This window comes from Oncorhynchus mykiss, chromosome 8 (genome assembly GCF_013265735.2).
Source record: "Oncorhynchus mykiss isolate Arlee chromosome 8, USDA_OmykA_1.1, whole genome shotgun sequence".
Classification (NCBI taxonomy): Eukaryota; Metazoa; Chordata; class Actinopteri; order Salmoniformes; family Salmonidae; genus Oncorhynchus; species Oncorhynchus mykiss.
In genome coordinates, this window is record NC_048572.1 from 56,154,308 (window position 1) to 56,180,315 (window position 26,008).

Here is a 26,008-nt window from a genome sequence, read left to right on the forward strand (position 1 = left end):
ACTGTCTCCATGGAGACAAAGGGCTTAAGGCTGTTACGGTGACGTATTACCGCCACACCGGCAGTCATGAATCTTGACCGCAGTCAAATTCTACATTGGCCTTTGAGTCACGGTAACTAGGCTTCTCCAAAACTGCGCTCTGATGCCGCTGATGGTCATTAGTAGCCTACCAAACTTCCTAACGGCCAATCGCTAATGGCCTGGTACTCAGCTCTCTATTGTCCCTCTAATCACTCTGACATCAAGGCAAATGCAATAGAAAATCTAATCAAACACTTCATGAGAGCCCTGGCATTCAAAGAATGAGCGGAATAGGGTCGCATGTTGTGCAGAGAGAGCCAGCTCTTCATAGCTGGTTGATGCATGAATTGTATAAAATGTATATAGGCTATGCAATTGTGTAAGAAAATTGTGATGGCCTCTATTAAAAAGAGGAGAATCCCATCAGCCTTTTATAAACTAGGCCTACTCTATATATTTCTCAACTTTCCTAATACTCAGCACATTGCTTCTCTTTACAACCGGAGTAGCCAACCTGGCTTGAACGAAAATGAACCGCAGGTAAAGGGTCCTCTATTCGCCGTCCAAGTGCATACGGATGTATTTTTCCCCTGTCCATGGTACATGACAATGGCCCATTCTAAATCAAAACTAATTTCATTTCATATATATATATATATATATATATACATTAGTTAGTATATGTAAAGACAAGATTACATTGAGGATAGTCTGATTGGTGAGAATATTATCACTTGTGAATGATGCCCAGCGTGTGCAGACTAAGGCAAGAAAGAGTGCATGCATTTTTGTGTGATTTCTTTCAAATCGCATGCACCATGCATCATGCACCATGCAACATGCACCATGCAACATGCACCATGCATCATGTAGTGGCTAGATAACTGTAAGTGTTGCATATATGCCTAGGACATCCTTGAACGAGGTTGGAGAGCCTGTAGCCTACGGAGCCTATACATGTGTTCTTATAAGGCCAGTCATTGCACAATCGTGTGTAAAAACTGAGTTTTGACTGGCCACTATTTAAAGAAGGATCCCAGCTTTCTCATGCTGCTATAGCCTATCTATTGCTAAACTCTTCAAATCAAGCGCATTAATATACTTTACAACTGGTATAGCCTACCTGGTATATTAAAAACGTAACCACAGGAAGCGCTTTCTCCATTCACTTCGAGTTCTTTTTGTTGTTGTTGTGGTGGGCCACTCTGAGTCAAAAATAATTCCACACATGTATTAGTAGGCTGTATGTAAAGACCAGATTAAATTGACGATATTCTGATTGGTGAGATTATTAAAAAAGTGTGTGTCAAATTGTGAATGAGAGACTGATGAAGTGTGTGCAGCCTGTGCAAGAAACAGAGCAGAGCACATGCCTTTCATGCAACTTTTTTCAAATCGTTATTAGAGTTGCATCCAGTAGCGGTGTGTGGGTAAAATCACTGAGCCAAGCCAGTAAAAAAAAACGATGTTGTGATAATTGCGTTGCTTGCTCTATAATCCATTCGTTCACATGCCACGTGACATACAATAAGGCCGTGACAACAAAAAGATGACAGTCACACAGTGGAGGAATAAATTCAATGAAAACATATATTTATTTCATCACAAAACCGGAGAGCAACACCTGTCCAGTGAAGTCCACAAAGCAAATATTGCATGTAACAAACCGTTATATCAATTACAGTATGGTCAAGCAAGTTAATGTTTTTTGACAGCTTACTAAACAACTATTGATTTAGAACCCGAGAGATATCGCAAGTCAGCACAAAGACTTCAGGAGCACTGCCTCCGCTATTTCAGTACCATTTCAATTTAAACATTTAAACATCATCAAATCAACAAGGCGATTACAGTGAGTGTACAAAATATTAAGGACACCTTCCTAATACCGAGTTGCCCTCAGAACAGCCTCGATTCATTGAGTTGGCTGGAATGTCCTTTGGGTGGTGGACCATTCTTGATACACACAGGAAACTGTTGAGTGTGAAAAACCCAGCAGTGTTGCAGTTCTTGACACAAACTGGTGCACCTGGCACATAATACGTACCCTGTTCAAAGACACTTAAATATTTTGTATTGCCCATTCACCCTCTGAATGGCACACATGCACAATCCATGTCACAAAAGTCTCAAGGCTTAAAAATCCTTCTTTAACCTGTCCCCTCCCCTTCACCTACACTGGTTTTAAAATAGATTCACCTGATTCACCTATGTCATGGAAAGAGCATGTGTTCTTAATGTTTTTCACACTCAGTGTACAGGCTTAGTTTAATACACTGAAAGCAAATGTCAAGATGCCGAAAACAATTCAGTCCAATCAATGTTTCTAAATATCATGTGGCTGTCCATGGTACTGATTTGTGTGTGTGTGTGTGTGTGTGTGTGCGCGTGCGTGCGTGCGTGCGTGCGTGCGTGCGGGCACAAGTAAAACAACAAATGTCTCTCTTTCATGTTGGCAAAGCAGTCTATGGCTCTGTCATACAGTGCACTTGTAGTTGTTGTTGTCATAGGCTACCTAGCTAAAATGCTTGCTTGCCTAACTTCCTCTCATGGACAAGCTAAGCTAGCGAGCTAGTTAACGAGAGTCTACTAGGCTACATCTTGGCTACATATTGAACTTCAATCATCTCAGCCAGTGGCACAACATATTCATTTATGGTTAGTTCAGATTCGTTGTCATAAGCATCGGCCCGTACAGAGAAATAAATCCAAATCCTCATCTCCAGCCATGGCGTAGGAAAGCGTAGGCTGATTGGCTAATTCTTTGACGATTGTTTTATCAAGGGAGGCCTAATGCTTGCTGTCATCAATCAATCAAATGCTGCGGTGGCAACTTGTTATATTATTTTGGTCCAGACAGCATCAGATACATGGGCTACCACTGAACACACACACAACATCTCTTTCGTCCAATCAGGACTGTCGGATGATTGGTTACTCTTCACAACCTCACATAGGCTACTAATACAATGGTATCAATACAATAGTAATGCAATGGTATCATCTGTGCCTTTGATGCAAAAAGTGGTGCCTGTTCTTATTATTGGGGCATATCATAACAGAGAAACTCTTTGGAGTCAAATATTATACATGAGGTATCTGAAATGCTTTGGAACAATCATTTATTGTCATTTTTAGGTGAGTGGTATATTGTGAATGTAATCATGTTTTCATCCCCACAGGTGTCTGAAATGTGCTGATGCACCATGCCAGAAGAGCTGCCCCACCAACCTGGAGATCAAGTCCTTCATCACCAGCATCTCAAACAAGGCAAGAAAGCACTTTCTCTTGATGGACATACAGCATAGGAATGCATAGACATTGTATATCGTCAAATTCCTTTATATGATTTACCTTAACACAAAGATGAATGCGTTTTTAACTGCATGTATAGTTACTATAGAGTTGGCCAATTCAACCGGTACCTTTCTTTCACCTCCACTGTGTTGCTGCAATATCAACATGCCTGTGTGTGTATTTGTTTCTGTCAGAACTACTATGGAGCGGCCAAGGCCATCCTGTCGGACAACCCCCTGGGGCTGACGTGTGGGATGGTGTGCCCCACCTCGGAGCTCTGTGTGGGGGGCTGCAACCTCTTCGCCTCCGAGGAAGGACCTATCAACATTGGGGGCCTGCAGCAGTTTGCTATGGAGGTAACGTAGCCTGCCCTAATATATTTAGGGAAAATGAGTTTTGACCTCAGTATTGAACCTTTAGAAAAAGCCATTTGCAGATTTTTGTTCTAGGCAAAAATCCTTGTAGACTGAAATCCAGACCTGTTTTTTGCTAACATTCCACTCTGTGTCATATGCCAAATGTTTGTTGGTACAAACAGACTAGTACCCAGGCTAAGAACTTTCAGCTACAATATTGCATTACAATTTGTGAAGTGCTGCTTGTATCAAATGTCCAGATATAGCCACCACAGCTCTCTATGTAAGGTTCCTCCAACCCCTCCACTCCACTGCTCTCCATTGCTCTCCATTGAGCCCACAGCAGTAGTCGGAACAAAAACACTCAGTCATCTCTCCCCATCTGCTTCCTTTCTCTCTTCGCTGTTCCTGCTTCATTCTATTCCCTGTCCGCCTCCCTCCTCTTCCCTCTTCCCCTTCCTTTCTCCCCTGTCCTCCCCCCTCCGCTCCCCTCCTCTCTCCTCTCCCCTCTCCTCTCCTCTCCTCCCCTCCCATGTCCCTCTCCTTCCTTCTCAGGGTTGTAAAGCGTGTGTCTCCAACAGAGTGACAGCTCCTCTCTCCCCAAATGCGAAAGGTCACGGTTGTTTATCAGACTGATGATTAGATAACCCCTTCTGAGATCCCTATCCTGCCTCTACACACACAAACGCTTGCGCACACACACACGCTAGAAGACACGCAGGAACACATGCATTCACACACACACAGACACACACACAAACACATATGTATGCACACACACTCACGAAGACACACACTCTCTCTCACTGTCTCCCTCTCTCGCTCTTCCTCTCTCTATATACAGTGCATTCGGAAAGTATTCATACCCCTTGACTTTTTCAAATTTTGTTACATTACAGCCTTATTCTAATATGTATTAAATTGTTTTTTTTCCCTTACCAATCTACACACAATAACCCATAATGACAAAGCAAAACAGTTTTAGACATTTTTGTTTTAAATGTTTTAAAATGGAAATATCACATTTGCATGAGTATTCAAACCCTTTACTCAGTACTTTGTTGAAGCACCTTTGGCAGCGATTACAACCTCAAGCCTCCTTGGGTATGACGCTACAATATTGGCACACCTGTATTTGCAGAGTTTCTCCCATTCTTCTCTCCTGCAGATCCTCTCAAGCTCTGTCAGGTTGGATGGGGAGCGTCGCTGCACAGCTATTTTATGGTCAATCTTGGTTTCATCAGACCAGAGAATCTTGTTTCTCATGGTCTGTCAGTTCTTTAGGTTCCTTTTGGTTCCTTTAAGCGGGCTGTCGTGTGTCGTTTACTGAGGAGTGACTTCCGTCTGGCCATTCTAGCATAAAGGCCTGATTAGTGGAGTCCTGCAGAGATGGTTGTCTTTCTGGAAGGTTCTCCCATCTCCAGAGAGGAACTCTTGAGTTCGTGGTCACCTTCCTGACCAAGGCCCTTTCAACCTGAATGCTCAGTTTGGCCGGGTGGCCAGCTCCAGGAAGAGTCTTGGTGGTTCCAAACTTCTTCCATTTAATAATGATGGAGGCCACTGTGTTTCCTTGGGACCTTCAATGCTGTAGAAATCTTTTGGTTCCCTTCCCAGATCTGTCTCGAAACAATCCTGTCTCGGAGCTCTACGGACAATTCCTTCAACCTCATGGCTTGGTTTTTGCTCTGACATGCACAGTCAACTGTGGGACATTATATAGACAGTTGTGTGCCTTTCCAAATCATGTCCAAACAATTTAATTTACCACAGGTGGACTACAGTCAAGTTGTAGAAGCATCTCAAGGATGATCAATGGAAACAGGATGCACCTGAGCTCAATTTCGAGTCTCATAGCAAAGGGTCTGAATAGTTATGTAAATAAGATATTTTTGTTTTTATTTTTGATACATTTGCAAGAATGTTTAAATGTACTGTATCTCTCTCTCTCTCTTTCTCTCTCTCGCTCTCCCTCTCACTCTCTCTCTCTCTCGCACACACAAACACACACACACACACACACACACACACACACACACACACACACACACACACACACACACACACACACACACACACACACACACACACTTGCTCCACAGGCTAGCTCTCTAATACACACAGGAAACAGCATTTCCTCGATTGAGGTCTGATGGAGACACAGAGCTTTTAAAAGAAATAATATACACTACCGGTCAAAAGTTTTAGAACACCTACTCATTCACAGGTTTTTCTTTACTTTCACTATTTTATACATTGTATTATAATAGTGAAGACATCTTAACTATGAAACAACACATATGGAATCATGTAGTAACCAAAAAAAGCGTTAAACAAATCAAAATATATTTATATTTGAGATTTTTCAAATAGCCTCGCCTTGCCTTGATGACAGCTTTGCACACTCTCTCAACTAGCTTCACCTGGAATGCTTTTCCAACAGTCTTGAAGGAGTTCCCACATATACATTTTTTGGCTGCTTTTCCTTCACTCTGCTGTCCGACTCATCCCAAACCATCTCAATTTTGTTCAGGTCAGGGCATTGTTGAGGCCAGGTCATCTGATGCAGCACTCCATCACTCTCCTTCTTGATAAAATAGCCCTTACACAGCATGAAGGGAGGTGTGTTTTGGGTCATTGTCCTGTTTAAAAAACAAATGATAGTCCCTCTAATCCCAAACCAGATGGGATGGCGTATCGCTGCAGAATGCTGTGGTATCCATGCTGGTTAAATGTGCCTTGAATTACAAATAAATCACAGACAGTGTCACCAGTAAAGCACCTCCACACCATCACACCTCCTCCTCCATGCTATACGGTGGGAAATACACATGCGACGATCATCTGTTCACCCACACTGCGTCTAACAAAGACACAGCTGTTGGAACCAAAAATCTCCATGTTGAACTCCAGACCAAAGAACAGATTTCAACCAGTCTAATGTCCATTGTTTGTGTTTCTTGGCCCAATTAAGTCTCTTCTTGTTATTGGTCTCCTTTAGTAGTGGTTTCTTTCTGGTCTCCTCTGAACAGTTGATGTTGAGATGTGTCTGTTACTTGAACATTTAAATGGGCTGCAATTTCTGAGGCTGGTAATGCTAATAAATGTATCCTCTGCAGCAGAGGTAACTCTGGGTCTTCTATTCCTGTTGCAGTTCTCATGAGAGCCAGTTACATCATAGCACTTGATGGTTTTTGTGACTGCACTTGAAGAAACTTTCAAAGTTCTTGAAATTATCCGTATTGAGTTGCTGTTATGTCTTAACGTAATGATGGACTGTCATTTCTCTTTGCTTATTTGAGCTGTTCTTGCTATAATAATTTAACCAAATATGGCTATATTCTGTAAACTCCCTTACCTTGTTACAACATAACTGATTGGCTCAAATGCATTGAGAAGGAAAGAAATTCCACAAATGAACTTTTAAGAAGGCACACCTGTTAATTGAAATGCATTCCAGGTGACTACCTCGTGAAGCTGGTTGAGAGAATACCAAGGTTGTGCAAAGTTGTCATAATGGCAAAGGGTGTCTATTTAAAGAATCTCAAATATAAAATACTTTTTGATTTGTTTTACAGTTTTTTGGTTACTACATGATTCCATATGTGAGATTCTTCAAATAGCCACCCTGTGTTATTTCATAGTTTTGATGTCTTCACTATTGTTCTACAATGTAGAAATGTATAAAAATAAAGAAAACCCCTTGAATGAGCAGGTGTTCTTCAACTTTTGACTGGTAGAGTTTATCTATTTTAAACTTTTAAAAGTACAAAAATATCCACACCACATACAAACATACAGATTTGATCAACAACTTACAGACGCACACAAACAACGAATCCATTTTCTCTGCCCAGACCTGCATGTTCATACGCCCTCCCTTAGTGCCTGGCCACACCCCCATCCCTAGTGCCTGGCCACACCCCAATCCCTAGTGCCTGGCCACACCCCCATCCCTAGTGCCTGGCCACACCCCCATCCCTAGTGCCTGGCCACACCCCCCTCCCTAGTGCCTGCGTTATTGTTTGGCACATGGCCTTAAATTGTACCAATTAGTTTTTCTCGGTCGCCCATTCTATTTTATTTCAAACCCTTCAATGATAAATTATTCCATTTTGACATTGTGTTAATAATGATGGTGGATTGACTGATTTCCACGGTTTTAGTACACGTTTTTCAAGATGAGTGATGAGAAGAGAATTGTCCAGCCCATTGGGTATCTCACTACACCCCCATAATGCCATGTCTTGAAATATGCAAACAGACAAATTAAAAATATGTTTATATTGTAATACGTCTGACAACTTTCCAGCTCCGCCCATAACTTTTGGGCTTTATAGTATTCCCAGAAAGCATGGCTTATCGAGTCATTACTAGTTTTACACATGACTCCAAGGTTGTGCTGTAGAATTTGTGAATTCTGTCTCTTGTATCATAAATTCTATACATTAGTTTATACTGGATTAAGCATACATTTTAATCAACTGTAATTTCGTTAGTTATGCTACAACATTCCCTCCACCTTGTGCCAACATCGGTTCCTTTAAATTTAGTCTTGGTTCCATAAATTAAAATAAAATAATCTAAGAGATTGTCAATTTGATATGCTCTCCGCAAGGTTTTGTATATCTTACCTATCTTACCTTTTCTGACTCAAAGAAGGTTGCTCTGATGTCCAAAAGATTTCAAAAATAATTTTCATGACATGTAACTTTTAAGTTACATGTATTTTAAAATGTCTACATGGGTCAGTCCAACATTGCTTTTCAATTCTGTCATGGAAATAAATGTTTTTCCTGTTTGCAAGTCATTTACGGTTTCTATGCTATTAGTTTTCCACGTGGACCAATTTATCTGTGAATTCTGAAAAGCAATCCAAGGACTGTTCCATAGGTTTGTGTTTTTAGAGAGTAATATTGGTTATTGTAGAATATGTTTCATTTTCTTCCATATTGTTATAGTGTTGTTAAATATGACATTGTTAATGTTCTTAGCTTTATCCGTTGAAAATAGACGCGTACAAATATTCTGGGGATATGCACGCACATCTTCAATATGTACCGATGGTTCCTCTTTGGTGTATTAGACTATATGTCACAAGTTAAAGACTTGGGTAAGGAGTTGATACAATTCTAGAAGGCTAAAACCACCCTCAGACTTAGGAAGATGTAAAACTTTCCTTTTTATTCTATACATTTTATTTTCCCATATGAAGTCTGTTATGACCAAGTATAGGTCTTTGGTGGGGTAATTGGTATTACTGACGATAAATACAAAAACATTGAAAAGGTTTATTCTGCCTGTATGATTTATGTGAAGATTGTTCCATTTAATTGGATTACAGTTATATCTTCATACAGTGTATTTGTTGTCACTTATTAAGCATCCTAGGTATTTCATATTTTTTTGTGGTCCACTTATAGGATTGCTGTAGATCATGAGCTATTCTTCTTCTTTTTCCTATTGCCATTACAGTTGAAGTCGGAAGTTTACATACACCTTAGCCAAATACATTTCAACTTCCTGACATTTAATCCTAGTAAAAATTCCCTGTCTTAAGTCAGTTAGGATCACCACTTTATTTTAAGAATGTGAAATGTCAGAATAATAGTAGAGAGAATGATTTATTTCAGCTTTTGTTTCTTTCATCACATTCCCAGTAGGGTCAGAAGTTTACATACACTCAATTAGTATTTGGTAGCATTGCTTTTAAATGGTTTAACTTGGGTCAAATGTTTTGGGTAGCCTTCCACAAGCTTACCACAATAAGTTGGGTGAATTTTGGCTCATTCCTCCTTGCTCCTTGCTTGCACATGCTTTTTCAGTTCTGCCCACAAATTTTCTATGGGATTGAGGTCAGGGCTTTGTGATGGCCGCTCCTATACCTTGACTTTGTTGTCCTTAAGCCATTTTTCCACAACCTTGGAAGTATGCTTGGGGTCATTGTCCATTTGGAAGACCCATTTGCAACCAAGCTTTAACTTCCTGACTGATGTCTTGAGATGTTGCTTCAATATATTCACGTAATTTTCCTGCCTCATGATGCCATCTATTTTGTGAAGTGCACTACTCCCTCCAGCATCAAAGCACCCCCACAACATGATGCTGCCACCCCGATGAATTCACTTTTGGGATGGTGTTCTTCGGCTTGCAAGCCTCCCCCTTTTCCTCCAAACATAACAATTGTCATTATGGCCAAGCAGCTCTGTTTTTGTTTCATCGGACCAGAGGACATTTCTCCAAAAAGTACAATCTTTGTCCCCATGTGCAGATACAAACTGTAGTGTGGCTTTTTAATGGCGGTTTTGGAGCAGTGGCTTCTTCCTTGCTGAGCGACCTTTCAGGTTATGTCGATATAGGACTCGTTTTACTGTGGATATAGATACTTTTGTGCCTGTTTCCTCCAGCATCTTCACAATGTCCTTTGCTGTTGTTCTGGGATTGATTTGCACTTTTCGCACCAAAGTACATTAATCTCTAGGAGACAGAACGTGTCTCCTTCCTGAGTGGTTTGACAGCTGCGTGGTTCCATGGTGTTTATACTTGTGTACTATTGTTTGTACAGATGAACGTGGTACCTTTGGAAATTGCTCCCAAGGATGAACCAGACTTGTGGCGGTTTACTTTTTTTTCTGAGGTCTGATTTCTTTTGATTTTCCCATGATGTCAAGCAAAGAGGCACTGAGTTTGAAGGTAGGCCTTGAACTACATCCACAGGTACACCTCCAATTGACTCAAATTATGTCAATTAGCCTATCAGAAGCTTCTAAAGCCATGATATAATTTCCTGCAACTTCTGACCCACTGGAATTGTGATGCAGTGAATTATAAGTGAAATAATTACTTGTGTCATGCACAAAGTAGATGTCCTAACCGATTTGCCAAAACTATAGTTTGTTAACAATAAATTTGTAGAGCGATTGAAAAACGAGTTTTAAGGACCTCAACCTAAGTGTATGTAAACTTCCGACTTCAACAGTATATTGATATTTTCTGCGTTCCTTTTGTATGCTTAGATTTTACAGTATTCAAAAAATATTTTTAGCAAAGGGGCTTTGAATTTTCAATATTGGTCAGGTATACCCGGAGATTGTCTCCGTATATTCATGTTTACCAATACTGATACCTGTTACGGGTCCTGTCTAAATCTTTTTTCAAGCGGTCCAATTGCCAGAAGAAACATTGCTTCCAAGAACACCAAATCACAGTAGTTGTCACAGGACATCCCAGGTCAACAGTGTAGCTGAGTAAGGGACAGTGGGACGCCACAACATGATATCATTGATAAGCATCAATCTGGTATGATTTTGCAAAAAGATAGGCTTCGAGGAACATGACTCCCAAGTGATTACATTGCATTCAGTAGGGGAGAGATTAGCATCACACTATGGAAGCCTAGAGAAAGGCATCACGGACATGACTCCTAAGTGAATACATTGCTTACAATGGGGGAGAGATTAGCATCACACTATGGAAGCCTAGAGAAAGGTATCATGGACATGATGCCTAAGTGAATACATTGCCTTCAATGGAGGGTGATTAGTCACGTGGCATGATGCTTAAGTCAATACAAAAATATATGAGTAAAGGTATTGATGCATAGATGTGTGTAAAGGGAGTTAACATAAATCAGGACAATGCATTGAAGGCAAAAACGGTGGTGATAAAGCTGCAATGGGTAAATTGGGGAAATACTCAGACAGACAGACAGATAGACAGACAGACAGACAGACAGACAGACAGACAGACAGACAGGCAGACAGACAGACAGACAGACAGACAGACAGACAGACAGACAGACAGACAGACAGACAGACAGACAGACAGACAAAATCAAACCAACGTTTATTAGTTGCGTAACACTGTCGGTTTTTATAGCTGTTCTCCCTCTCTCTCTCTCTCTCTCTCTCCCCATTCTCTAATCCCCTACTCCCGAGTGGCCCAGTGGTCTAAGGCACTGCATCTCATTGCTAGAGTTATCCAACCCTGGTTCAATTCCAGGCTGGATAACAACCTGCTGAGATTGGAGTCCCATAGGGCGGCGTGCAATTGGCTGGGGTAGGCTGTCATTGTGAATAATTATTTGGGTGGGGGGGCTGGAATTGTTTTAAGAAGGTCATACGAAGGATAATTTAGCTATTGATTTTGAATTTTAAGCCCTTGAAGTATAAAATATATATATATTATTTGATACAAATGTTTTTTTTTTTAAATGTTGGGCCTTACTGCTATTTGCCTATACAAACACATTGAATAACAGATTCACTACATGGAACAACAGATAGTCCCCCCCCCCCCCCCCCCCCCCCAAAAAAAGTGTCTGTCCTTTATCTGAGAGATACTGTATAAGAAAGATCAGGAAACATTAGACATGTTTTTTAATGTGTATTTAAATCCTTATTTTTGGCCCTCAACAGTCTCCACATACTTCCGTCCATTTTTTTCAACTGGTACCGGGGCAGTATCATCATTCCATAGAGGGGTCATAACCGTTTCAAGGCCAAACCGCTCGGACACTGCAGACGATCTTGCGAGAAGACGCCGCTCTCGCTCTGTCACCTTTCACCGCTGATGTGGAAGTGCGACATACAGTGCCTTGCGAAAGTATTCGGCCCCCTTGAACTTTGCGACCTTTTGCCACATTTCAGGCTTCAAACATAAAGATATAAAACCGTATTTGTTTGTGAAGAATCAACAACAAGTGGGACACAATCATGAAGTGGAACGACATTTATTGGATATTTCAAAAAAATTTAACGAATCAAAAACGGAAAAATTGGGCGTGCAAAATTATTCAGCCCCTTTACTTTCAGTGCAGCATACTCTCTCCAGAAGTTCAGTGAGGATCTCTGAATGATCCAATGTTGACCTAAATGACTAATGATGATAAATACAATCCACCTGTGTGTAATCAAGTCTCCGTATAAATGCACCTGCGCTGTGATAGTCTCAGAGGTCCGTTAAAAGCGCAGAGAGCATCATGAAGAACAAGGAACACACCAGGCAGGTCCGAGATACTGTTGTGAAGAAGTTTAAAGCCGGATTTGGATACAAAAAGATTTCCCAAGCTTTAAACATCCCAAGGAGCACTGTGCAAGCGATAATATTGAAATGGAAGGAGTATCAGACCACTGCAAATCTACCAAGACCTGGCCGTCCCTCTAAACTTTCAGCTCATACAAGGAGAAGACTGATCAGAGATGCAGCCAAGAGGCCCATGATCACTCTGGATGAACTGCAGAGATCTACAGCTGAGATGGGAGACTCTGTCCATAGGACAACAATCAGTCGTATATTGCACAAATCTGGCCTTTATGGAAGAGTGGCAAGAAGAAAGCCATTTCTTAAAGATATCCATAAAAAGTGTTGTTTAAAGTTTGCCACAAGCCACCTGGGAGACACACCAAACATGTGGAAGAAGGTGCTCTGGTCAGATGAAACCAAAATTGAACTTCTTGGCAACAATGCAAAACGTTATGTTTGGCGTAAAAGCAACACAGCTGAACACACCATCCCCACTGTCAAACATGGTGGTGGCAGCATCATGGTTTGGGCCTGCTTTTCTGCAGCAGGGACAGGGAAGATGGTTAAAATTGATGGGAAGATGGATGGAGCCAAATACAGGGCCATTCTGGAAGAAAACCTGATGGAGTCTGCAAAAGACCTGAGACTGGGACGGAGATTTGTCTTCCAACAAGACAATGATCCAAAACATAAAGGAAAATCTACAATGGAATGGTTCAAAAATAAACATATCCAGGTGTTAGAATGGCCAAGTCAAAGTCCAGACCTGAATCCAATCGAGAATCTGTGGAAAGAACTGAAAACTGCTGTTCACAAATGCTCTCCATCCAACCTCACTGAGCTCGAGCTGTTTTGCAAGGAGGAATGGGAAAAAAGTCTCTCGATGTGCAAAACTGATGGAGACATACCCCAAGCGACTTACAGCTGTAATCGCAGCAAAAGGTGGCGCTACAAAGTATTAACTTAAGGGGGCTGAATAATTTTGCACGCCCAATTTTTCCGTTTTTGATTTGTTAAAAAAGTTTGAAATATCCAATAAATGTCGTTCCACTTCATGATTGTGTCCCACTTGTTGTTGATTCTTCACAAAAAAATACAGTTTTATATCTTTATGTTTGAAGCCTGAAATGTGGCAAAAGGTCGCAAAGTTCAAGGGGGCCGAATACTTTCGCAAGGCACTGTAGGTGGATGCGGTGGATTGAGATGCATCCGATGCACAAAAATACACTTGATCTTTCGCTTAAACAGACAATGTTGTCCAATGTTGCAACAGTAACAAAGGGGACGGGTCTTAGCAGATACAAACATGAACATTTTTAAATTATGAGACACGTTTAGCCAAGGAGAAAACATTGAGCTATATAGGGTGAATGACAGGATCCTTCCTAGCTAGCCATGATTGGCTGAGATAATATAGGGGTTGACCATGGAGACGGTGTGCAAAACATCATTGTTTGAAATACCATTTTGCAGCTCAGAATCTGAACTTTTGTCATCTGTAAAAACAAGCATTTTTTAATTATTTTTCACGTAAGCCCCCGTTGGGATGGGCCGTTTCACATTAGCTTGATTCTATTTCAAAGATGTCAACCAGTATTTTGTTTGTATTTATGCCATAATATCTTACAGTAGACTGCTCCCTTCCATTCAGTGTTTGATCTAATGCATTCGGAGAATATAGTTTTTCCTTATTATTGAATAACATGTACGTGAATTATGATTTATTACAGGCAACATACAAAAGTATCTTAAAAAATATTCAATGCAATGTATTCATTTATGCATCATGTCCCGTGGTGCCTTTCCCTAGGCATCAATAATGTGAGGCTAATCTTCACCCCATTGAATGCAATGTATTCACTTTGGCATCATGTTCCTTGAAGCTAATCTTTTAACAAAATCGTACCAGATGGACGCTTATATGCTGATACCGGGCTGGACGCCTATAGTACCCAGGTTCCCTAAAGGTACAGGAGAAAGGTGCTTGCAGAATAAAAAAAAATACCCAAACATTCTGAAAATACACGTATGTAATTTTGCCAACTTTGCTCATCCGATATGCAGGCTATTCAGCTCACATTCTGTAGCTGCACATAAATGATGCACCATTATCATAGTATCCACATAATACAACTGCCATAGTGTGTCAGAGGTTCCCTGGAAAATAGAGTTATGATACTGTAAACTACTGCAGACTGGCTAGCATGGCTCAAGACAGAACCACCATCGAGAGCATCAGTCCTCCATCTCAACAAGTAGCAGTGGGGTTAAAGATGGACTGTAATCATTTTGTTCAATTTCAACTTGTCAGTTCCTCTCATATCAAATGTCACATATTAATGTGCAATTCCTCTTTTGGAATGCCCCTCACACTAAAATCCCAGCCCACTCAGGGCTCTGACCTTTGTCCAATGTGACAACCATAAATGTCAAGTCCATATGAACTTCTTCCTGGCCTGTCAAACGGATACTGGAAATGTTTTGTTTTCTTCTTCTTAAGACGTCGTTCCGTCGTTTTTCATTCCAGGTTTTCAGCAAAATGGGAATTCCTCAGGTGCGGAACCCTGACCTGCCGCCTCCGGATGACATGCCGGAGAGCTTTCATGCCAAGATCGCTCTGATTGGTTGCGGCCCGGCGAGCATCAGCTGTGCCTCCTACCTGGCCAGACTGGGATATGACAACATCACCGTGTTCGAGAAACAGAAATATATCGGCGGCTTGAGGTAGATGGGTTGCACTCATTATTACTCATTTCCCGAGACTTAGGAATTGAATTAGATGTGAGTCTATCTGTACTGTGTGTGAGGTCACTCAATGTTGAAGGGGGAAATTGCAATGCACTCTACTTGGAGCCACAGTCGTGATGCTCACATAACACTTCTATAAGGATGACATCCTGTACATAATGCCTGGTCATATCAATTCATGATGGAATACTGTGTACGCGTATGAACTCCTTATGCTGCTTCTACATTAACTCAACGCATTATACAGGATGTGACCAATGGATGCACAATCCTGTTGGTAATTATTTTACATACAACCATTTTGACACCGTGGCACTCCATTTCAGAGATAAGACCTTTGTACAAAAGCCTTAGCTAAGTTATCCAGTGGACCAGATATTATTCGTATTGATGATTTATTTACTTGATTGATAGCTAGTGATTAATAACTGGTAATGTTTCACTTCTTCCTCGATTCCTCTGTTTCAGTACTGCAGAGATCCCTCAGTTCCGACTGCCCTATGAGGTGGTGCAGTTTGAGATTGAGCTGATGAAAGACCTGGGGGTGAAGGTAATAAGCCCGCGGAACACGCACACGCACACACACATGCATGAAAGCAAGCACACGTGCACATACGAATGCATGTGCGCGCGCACACACACACACACACACACACACACACACGAAAGCACATGCACACACGAGCAAGAACGCAAGCACACACGAATGCACACGTGTGCACAAACACCACCTCACCACACCTGACTGCTTACACACACCATCTCACCACACCTGACTGCTTACACACACCTCATCGCTGGTACACACTTGACTGCACGCACATTCACCCAACCACAGACACACAATGCTTACTCACACGCAGCAGTCTCACTCTCACTGTCAAGAGCTATGAACCCTTCACCAGGAAAATATCAGTGACATTAATAACGACAATAGAAAGCCCTAAACAAACAAACAAACAGGGACAGGGCAGAAGGAGACAATTAGAAGCCACGGTGGGGGAAGCTAAGTGACAAAGAGACTTCCTCCGGCGAGTGGCATCCATCTGGTCATTGTCTGAATGCCACGGCCTGGGAAAGGGCCAATCAATACTACTCATCCAGCTCACCTGACCGTGATTAATTTGATTTATTCTTAATTGTTTATTTATTTGACAGGGGACAGAGAGAGAAGGAGAAGGGAAGAGAGTGAGAGAGAGAGAGAGAGAGAGAGAGAGAGAGAGAGAGAGAGAGAGAGAGAGAGAGAAGGTGGAGAGGGAAAGGGGTGAAAAAGAAAGACGGACAGAGAAAGGAAAGAGAGACATGGGGAAAAGAAAGAGCGAGCGAGGGAGACAGCGTTCCTTGAGGTTGGCTAGATCGAAGCGAAGGGATGGAGGGAGGGGAGGTAGATATTTCTTCTTGTGTTCTGACCAATTACTTCAAGGCTTTATTCATCTCCAGAAATGAATCCCATTACGATGGCCTCTCAATTAATTGAATTGAGAGAAAGAGTGTGGGGGAAATGAGAAGGACTTCACTCTATTACACCAGTGACAAACACAAACAAATAGACCGCTGTTGTGACTGTGTCCTCTGTCCCTGTTCCATGTAGTTACTTAACCCCAGATTAATGCTATCCGACCATTGTCCTATTGTCTTTGTACTTCTATTTCGTTGTGTTTATTTATTTAAGCTAGTTGTAATTACAAATGTCACTGATTATTAACTTACAGTAAATAAGTTAACTTACAGCTAATAATACAGTGGCAAATGCACAAAATCCCTAAAATGTCTAACGTGCTACTTTTCTCCTCTCAGGTTGTCCTAGAGAAGGGACTGGGTATGAACGGGATGAGCCTGACCTCTCTGAAAGACGAGGGATTCCAGGCTGTCTTCATTGGAATTGGTCAGTCACTTGCACATATCATTTCTTACCTTACATACAATGTGTTGTGATCTAGTGTAGCTTGTTGTGCAAAGCAACTCTCTTTTTTTTAAGAGTAGGACGAATTACTCAAATTCAACGACTTTCAGATGTACAGTGCCTTCAGAAAGTATTCGTACCCCTTGACTTATTCCACATTTTGTCGTGTTACAGCTTGAATTCAAATGTATTAAATATATATTTTTCTCGCTCCCGTCTTCAGACAATACCCCATAATGGGAAAGTGAAAACGTGTTTTTAGACATTTTTGAAAATGTATTGATAAGTATTCACACCCCTGAGTCAATACTTTGTAGAATCACCTTTGGCAGCGATTATAGTTGTGAGTCTTTCTGGGTCTCTAAGAAAGTCTATAGAGCTTTCTACACCTGGATGGTGCAACATTTGCCCATTATTCTTTCAGAAATTCTTCATGCTCTGTAAAATTGGTTGTAGATCTTTGCTAGACAACCGTTTTCAGGTCTTGCCATAATTTTCATGTACATTTAAGTCAAAACTGTAACTCGGCCAACTCGGGAATATTCACTGTCTTCTTGGTAAGCATCTCCAGTGTAGATTTGGCCTTGTGTTTTAGGTTATTCTGCTGAAAGGTGAATTCATCTCCCAGTGTCTGGTGAAAAGCAGACCGAACCAGGTTTTCCTTTAGGATTTGCTTGTGCTTAGCTCCATTCCATAAATGTTTTATCCTGAAAAACTCCCCAAGCATACCCATAACAAGATGCAGGCACCACTATGCTTGAAAATATGGAAACTGCTACTCAGTAATGTGGTGTATTGGATTTGTGCTCAACATAAAGCTTTGTATTCAGGACAAAAAGTGAACTGCTTTGCCACATTTTTTTTGCATCATTACTTTAGTGCCTAGTTGCAAACAGGATGCATGTTTTGGAATATGTTTAATTCTGTACAGATTTCCTTTTATTCACTCTGTCATTTAGGTTAGTATTGTGGAGTCACTCCAATGTTGTTCATCCATCCTCAGTTTTCTATCACAGCCATTAAACTCTGTAACTGCTTTGATTTGATTTGATTTATTAGGATCCCCATTAGCTGACGCCAATGGCAACAGCTAGTCTTACTGACACATAAGGAAAAATACATTATAGACAAAATACTTAGTCATTGACATACTTTTAAAAACATTAACATGTAATGTGTGTGTGTGTGTGTGTGTGTGTGTGTGCATCTTTCACTTTACCTTACATCTCTTCTCTCTACCTTACATGTACATACTACATCAATGAACTAACCTGTACCCCTGCACATTGACTTAGTACTGGTACCTTCCTGTATATACCCTCGTTATTGATATTTTATTGTGTTCCTTTTATAATTTTAGTCAGTAAATATTTTCTTTACTTTCTTTTCTTAAAACTGCATTGTTAGTTACGTGCTTGTAAGTTCACGGTAAGGTTGTATCCTGTTGTATTCGGAGCATGTCACAAATACAATTTGATTTGGTGGAATTTGATCAGTTGCACATGCTGTACATGTCAGTACATACACACAACAAGTAGGTCACATGGGGGAGAGGCGTTGTGCCGTGCGGTGTTGATTTATTTGTTTTTTGAAAGCAGGTTTGCTGTTCACTTGCGCTATTTAAGATGGAAGGGAGTTCCATGCGCTCATGGCTCTGTATAAGACTGTATACGTTTCCTTGAATTTGTTCTGGACCTGGGGACTGTGAAAAGACCCATGGTGGCCTGTCTAGTGGGGTAAGTGTGTGTGTCCGTGCTGTGTGTAAGTTGACTATGCAAACTATTTGGAATTTCCAACACCTTAATGTTTCTTATAAAAACATGAAGTGTTTCCGCATATTACTGGCCACCCAGTCTTTCCGAAACTCTTAGCCAAGAGAGACTTGCATGCATATTATTAGAATTAGCCCTCTGATTACAATGAAGATGCCGCTCTGTTCTGGGCCAGCTGCGGCTTAACTAGGTCTTTCTTTGCAGCACTTAAGATAAAACTATAGCCTGCAGGACTTGACCATATGACTGGACAATAATCCAGATAAGATAAAACTAGAGCCTGCAGGACTTGACCATATGACTGGACAATAATCCAGATAAAATAAAACTAGAGCCTGCAGGACTTGACCATATGACTGGACAATAATCCAGATAAGATAAAACTAGAGCCTGCAGGACTTGACCATATGACTGGACAATAATCCAGATAAGATAAAACTAGAGCCTGCAGGACTTGACCATATGACTGGACAATAATCCAGATAAAATAAAACTAGAGCCTGCAGGACTTGACCATATGACTGGACAATAATCCAGATAAAATAAAACTAGAGCCTGCAGGACTTGACCATATGACTGGACAATAATCCAGATAAAATAAAACTAGAGCCTGCAGGACTTGACCATATGACTGTACAATAATCCAGATAAGATAAAACTAGAGCCTGCAGGACTTGACCATATGACTGGACAATAATCCAGATAAGATAAAACTAGAGCCTGCAGGACTTGACCATATGACTGGACAATAATCCAGATAAGATAAAACTAGAGCCTGCAGGACTTGACCATATGACTGGACAATAATCCAGATAAAATAAAACTAGAGCCTGCAGGACTTGACCATATGACTGGACAATAATCCAGATAAGATAAAACTAGAGCCTGCAGGACTTGACCATATGACTGGACAATAATCCAGATAAGATAAAACTAGAGCCTGCAGGACTTGACCATATGACTGGACAATAATCCAGATAAGATAAAACTAGAGCCTGCAGGACTTGACCATATGACTGGACAATAATCCAGATAAGATAAAACTAGAGCCTGCAGGACTTGACCATATGACTGGACAATAATCCAGATAAAATAAAACTAGAGCCTGCAGGACTTGACCATATGACTGGACAATAATCCAGATAAGATAAAACTAGAGCCTGCAGGACTTGACCATATGACTGGACAATAATCCAGATAAAATAAAACTAGAGCCTGCAGGACTTGACCATATGACTGGACAATAATCCAGATAAGATAAAACTAGAGCCTGCAGGACTTGACCATATGACTGGACAATAATCCAGATAAGATAAAACTAGAGCCTGCAGGACTTGACCATATGACTGGACAATAATCCAGATAAGATAAAACTAGAGCCTGCAGGACTTGACCATATGACTGGACAATAATCCAGATAAAATAAAACTAGAGCCTGCAGGACTTGACCATATGACTGGACAATAATCCAGATAAAATAAAACTAGAGCCTGCAGGACTTGACCATATGACTGGACAATAATCCAGATAAGATAAAACTAGAGCCTGCAGGACTTGACCATATGACTGGACAATAATCCAGATAAGATAAAACTAGAGCCTGCAGGACTTGACCATATGACTGGACAATAATCCAGATAAGATAAAACTAAAGCCTGCAGGACTTGACCATATGACTGGACAATAATCCAGATAAGATAAAACTAGAGCCTGCAGCACTTGCTTTGTGGAGTGGGGTGTCAACAAAACAGAGCATCTCTTTATTACGGACAGACCTCCCCATCTTTACAACCATTGAACCTATGTTTTGACCATGACAGTTTATAATCTGGTTAATGTACTGTATGTAAATTGAAAAGTCTTCTGTCTGTCATGTCCTTTTCATTATATGTCGGACCCCAGTAAGACTAGCTGTCCCCATTGGCGTCGGCTAATGGGGATCCTAATAAATTAAATCAAATGAGCAATTTAGTCTCCTCAACGTGTTCATCTTACACCATTCATTACTAGATTCAGCTGAGGTCTAGAATTTAGGGAATGGTTTGTACCAAATACAATGCTCTTAGTTTTAGAGATGTTCAGGACCAGTTTATTACTGGCCACCCATTCCAAAACAGACTGTATCTCTTTGTTAAGGGTTTCAGTGACTTCATTAGCTGTGGTTGCTGTTAGCTGTGGTTGCTGATAGCTGGGGTTGCTGTTAGCTGTCGTTGCTGTTAGCTGTGGTTGCTGATAGCTGGGGTTGCTGTTAGCTGTGGTTGCTGATAGCTGGGGTTGCTGATAGCTGGGGTTGCTGTTAGCTGGGGTTGCTGTTAGCTGGGGTTGCTGTTAGCTGGGGTTGCTGTTAGCTGTGGTTGCTGTTTTAAAGTCACCATTGGACATGACGAAACCATGAGGGTTTTCCTTCCTCTCCGGCAAATGAGTTAGGAAGGACACCATCACTTTGTAGTGACTAGGTGTATTGATACACCATCAAAAGTGTCATCAATAACTCCACCATGCTCAAATGGATATTCAATGTTCATTGTTTCTATTTTTACCCATCTACCAATAGGTGTCTTTTGTGAGGCATTGGAAAACCTCCCTGGTCTTTGTGGTTGATTCTGTGTTTGAAATCCACTGGTCGACTGAGGGACCCCGTTTTTGTGGGGTACAGAGATGAGGTAGTCATTCAAAAATCATGTTAAACACTAATATTGTGCACAGAGTGAGTCCATGCAACTTATTTGTGACATACCGTATGTGACTCGTCCTGAAATTATTTAGGCTTGCCATACAAAGGGTTTGAATACTTATTGACTCAAGACATTTCAGCTTTTCAGTTTTCATGATTTTTTTTTTCTTTTTCGAAATACATAAATCCACTTTAAATGTTTGTTAATTTTAAATTCAGGCTGTAACTAAACAAAATGTGGAAAATGTCAAGGGGTGTGAATACGTCCGGAAGGTACTATATATGTACAGGAGGTTGATTGACTTGATAATACACGGATGGCACCGGAGGCTCTTAAAATCTCCAGTATGCCAGCTACATAAGTCACGCACTGTGCCACGGTGCCCCTCTGCAATCACGATGAAGGGTCTGTCTGAGAGAGTGGGAGTTATCCTCTTAACACTACCTTTCCCATTTCACCAGACTGACATTTCTGTCTGTTCCATTTGGTGTTCAATGGGACTAAAGTGAGACAGAGCTACTTACTGCACAGTACTTACTGTAGCAATGAATGCTGTAGTGAAACCCACAGTTGTGGTGATCTATCTTTCTGTCTTTGTCTACTTCATATATTTATCTGCCAGACCATGTCCCTATTATTCAAGTCACAAGGTCCAAGTCTCAAGTTGATTCCCAAGTAGAATGGGTTCCCAAGTAGAATGGGTTCCCAGGTAGAATGGGTTCCCAGGTAGAATGGGTTCCCAAGTAGAATGGGTTCCCAAGTAGAATGGGTTCCCAAGTAGAATGGGTTCCCAAGTAGAAGGGGTCAGGTCTCGAGTCCAAGTCGTGCATTCTAAGAGCAAGTCAAGTCGAGTCACAAGTTTTTTGAAGTCAAGTAAAAAAAAGAATTATAATAATCTATCCATGCAATAACTTGTTCAACTACAAATCTTTGTCTATTTATTGAGGCTGCTAGGCTGCCCTTTACATTATTTTGTCTACAACATATTTTAATTATGTGATAATACATTTTAACAACAAATTTCAAATGCATGCTTCATAAGTCAATTCTACATTTGAACCAGTTTCATACCAACAGACCGGTAGGCCAACGCTAGTAATTGTAGCGTGATGCCACATTGCTGGTGAGCTTACAAGGTAAACAGTAAATATTCTTGATCACCAAACCATTTTTTGGAGCTGCATGTTTAGTCATGGCAGTTCTCTCTCTCTACGATTGGATGTTTGTGCTGCACCCGGTTCTATAGCTGTACAGCAAATCAGCAATACGTTCGCTAGCTCAGTGGTTCTCAAACCTTTTGACCTGCGACCCCTAAAAAGGAGTGGTGCAAAGCTGGCGACCATCCGCGCAAACACGTGCAATCGCTGCTTAAATGTAGCTTGTCGTTACAGCCAAAGCCGCATGTGAGGACACTGAGGTCTGGTAATGTTAGGAACTCAGTCGGGGTCTCAATTGTTGAAAGTTAGAATAGTAGAATACACAATGTGCCATTTCAAAATTGAGTTGTGCATCAACCGTTTTCCTCTTGTTATGTATATGTCACTCACTGAGTCACTCAGTTAGCCCATGTCTGTATTTTGTTTTGATTGTTATTAGTCTAGTTATCTAAACGTAGTAATCATGGCCGAATACCGACCAGACACGCAGGGCACGAGCCCAGGAGCCCTAACCTCCAGGGGTCCCACCATTGATTTTTTTTAGTCACTCTCACTCAATAGACAGTGTTACCACCACAAACGTTAGAATATAAAACAAGCTGTGTATGACAGGAAGTGGAACTCTAAAAGAGAACACCATTTTTTCCCCACCCCATGGCAAAATGTGTAGAATTGCAAGAATTTAGCTGTAAAACTGCAACAACAAAAAGTTCTGTAAAGCAAAGATATTTGTTTACCTTTTGTTATTTATATACTTTTTCTGCGAACAGAACCATCTCTATGTATTAAATTATAGTGTTTAATGAGTTAACGTGAGGTAATAATGTGTAGCGGCTAATTGTATAGCTCATAGGCTGTGTGTTTGTGGATGAACTGAGGTGATGAAACTACAGCAACCATTTTGATAATGATTGGGGTCATTTTTGAAATTGTATAGAAATGCAGTAAATTAGCTTGTACTTTCTTAAAATGTATTGAAATGGGACTTACACCCTGGCTACGGCCCTGATTTGCTGTGGAGGTTGCAGAAGACGGATGTAAAACCTGCACCACGCACTATCACTTTGGAGGGCCGCATGCCTACAGAAGTTCTCATTGCCAACTGGATAGCCCCTGTCTTCCTCACAAATATCCTTTTTTTTCAGGTGCGATGGTGTGGCTACTGTCTAGGCTAATGTCTATGGCTGCGTGGAGAGTAATCCACAGAGGCTGTGTTGTAAAATCTGGCTAGATCCTTTCAAGTCATCAATTTCAAGTCATAGTTGAGTCCAGTATATTGAGGCTTCAAGCCCAAGTCAAGTCTCAAGTCATTTTATTTTCTATCAAGTCAAGTCTCAAGTCATTACATACGTAAGTCATGTGACTCGAGTCCCAAGTCATGTGACTCAAGTCCCAAGTCATGGGACTTGAGTCCACACCTCTGTTATCTGCCTCATTAGTTTTTCTCTCCTTTCTTTTTTGTCTCCCTTATTCTCGTAACAAGACAGTATAACAAGGGGCTTCATTCTCACTTCTATATAGTCTCCTGTTGCCGCTGTCACTTTCCTTCTCTTCCTCTGCACAGTCTGGTGACCATAGTTAACAGTATGGCTCCTTATCTCATGAAATACCTTGTTCTTACTCACACAAGTGAAGGGAGATGCTAGGCGGAAGTAATTTGGTTTCAAATGAAATTCTATATTTAGAGATATAAGAGAATACACTCTGCCATGCCTATATTGATTTGATTTTAGGAAATTCAAATAACCCTGGTGGGAGGCCTAGCTATGTGGTGTGTGTGCCTTTCCTTTATTGTAATGAAAAGAAGCTGCATAGTATTTATTATGTTTGGAACCTTTTGGTGCGTGGCTTGGTAATTAGAGCATGGAGTTACCTTTCAACTATTCGGGGATTTCTCTTTTTTCTTCTCTCATAGCAGAACGTGAAGAAATTGGAATTCAGAAAGAAAATGAAAGAGTCTTGTTTCTGTGAAATTTTTTACCAGTTCTGTTTTTTATTCTAAATGTCAAAACCCCTACTGAGATTGACATGCAAATGTTCCCCACTGTTCAGAATGTTAGAGCAGGTTGAAGAGCAAAGGGTTATTTCTCTGGCAGTTAAGTGCGCTGGCTAACACGTGCAGTGTTTTACCTACCACTGCTGTTGTGTTGCTGATGGTCCTGATGGTGGTTATAGCAGTGGAATCTTTGTGTGATTCACTCTCTTGTTCCAATTGTTCAAATCTCAAGATCCTTTCTCAGATGGCGCTTATTCAAAAATGGCTTGCTTCAAAGGCATAAAGCCAGGCAGATTGTACAGACTACAAATTCTGCAATGCACGCAATGTTACTTTGTACGAACCAATGTCATTTCCCATAAAAACAAGCTTTTGATGGGAGCTCTTCTCAACAGTGAGGTTCAAAGGAAGCACACGGATGTGCTGTGGCTGGAAATAGCATGAAAGAGGTGCATTAAGGACATCAAATTAAGAAAAAGAGCCTTTGGTGTAAAAAATAAAGAAATAAAGTCCATCGAACAGGTTTCGAGCAGGTATGGAGGGGCTGCTGTTTTTGGCAAATATTGTTGTTACTGTGCACCACAAAAAGAGTCAAAAATATGGTTATGAACAGACGTTATGCTTACCGTATAGCCTAAGTAAACATAGCCCATAGCATAAAATGAGTTGTTTTTTAGTGTAACAAAACATACAGTACATAGTAGCTGTTCACACAAGGCCAGTGACTCGCCCAATACTCATGGGTACCTGACCTGACAGAACTACAGAGAAATGGCAGTAACGTTACAGTAGTATCACTACTCTCTTTGCTGTTTCCCCACCGTCAGCCAAAGCCACAGTGGGCGATAGTTCGTGATAAACGAGGGCTGGCCAAGCAGAGCCCAGCACTGAGAGACAAGAGACAAAGAGAGAGAGGGAGATATTCAGAGTGAGCGAGAAGCCACTTGAAAGGCGATGATGTATGACCCTCAGAGGCATTACCTCCCTTCACTTCAGAATCTCTCCGCCCGACTCCGGAGCCAAAGCATCTTTCCCCAGTCAAATGGGATGCACACACCTGAA

At 41.1% G+C, this 26,008-nt stretch overlaps 1 protein-coding gene across 1 annotated transcript in view; it reads left to right on the forward strand.

Moving 5' to 3' along the window:
* Positions 1-26,008, forward strand: part of LOC110530943 (dihydropyrimidine dehydrogenase [NADP(+)]) — a 136,242-nt gene that overhangs the window by 40,354 nt on the left and 69,880 nt on the right. The window contains exons 4-8 of the mRNA XM_036985742.1: positions 3,204-3,291; positions 3,513-3,674; positions 15,223-15,419; positions 15,912-15,993; positions 17,241-17,328. Coding sequence (XP_036841637.1) covers positions 3,204-3,291; positions 3,513-3,674; positions 15,223-15,419; positions 15,912-15,993; positions 17,241-17,328 — 617 coding nt within the window. The remainder of the gene's footprint in view (positions 1-3,203; positions 3,292-3,512; positions 3,675-15,222; positions 15,420-15,911; positions 15,994-17,240; positions 17,329-26,008) is intronic.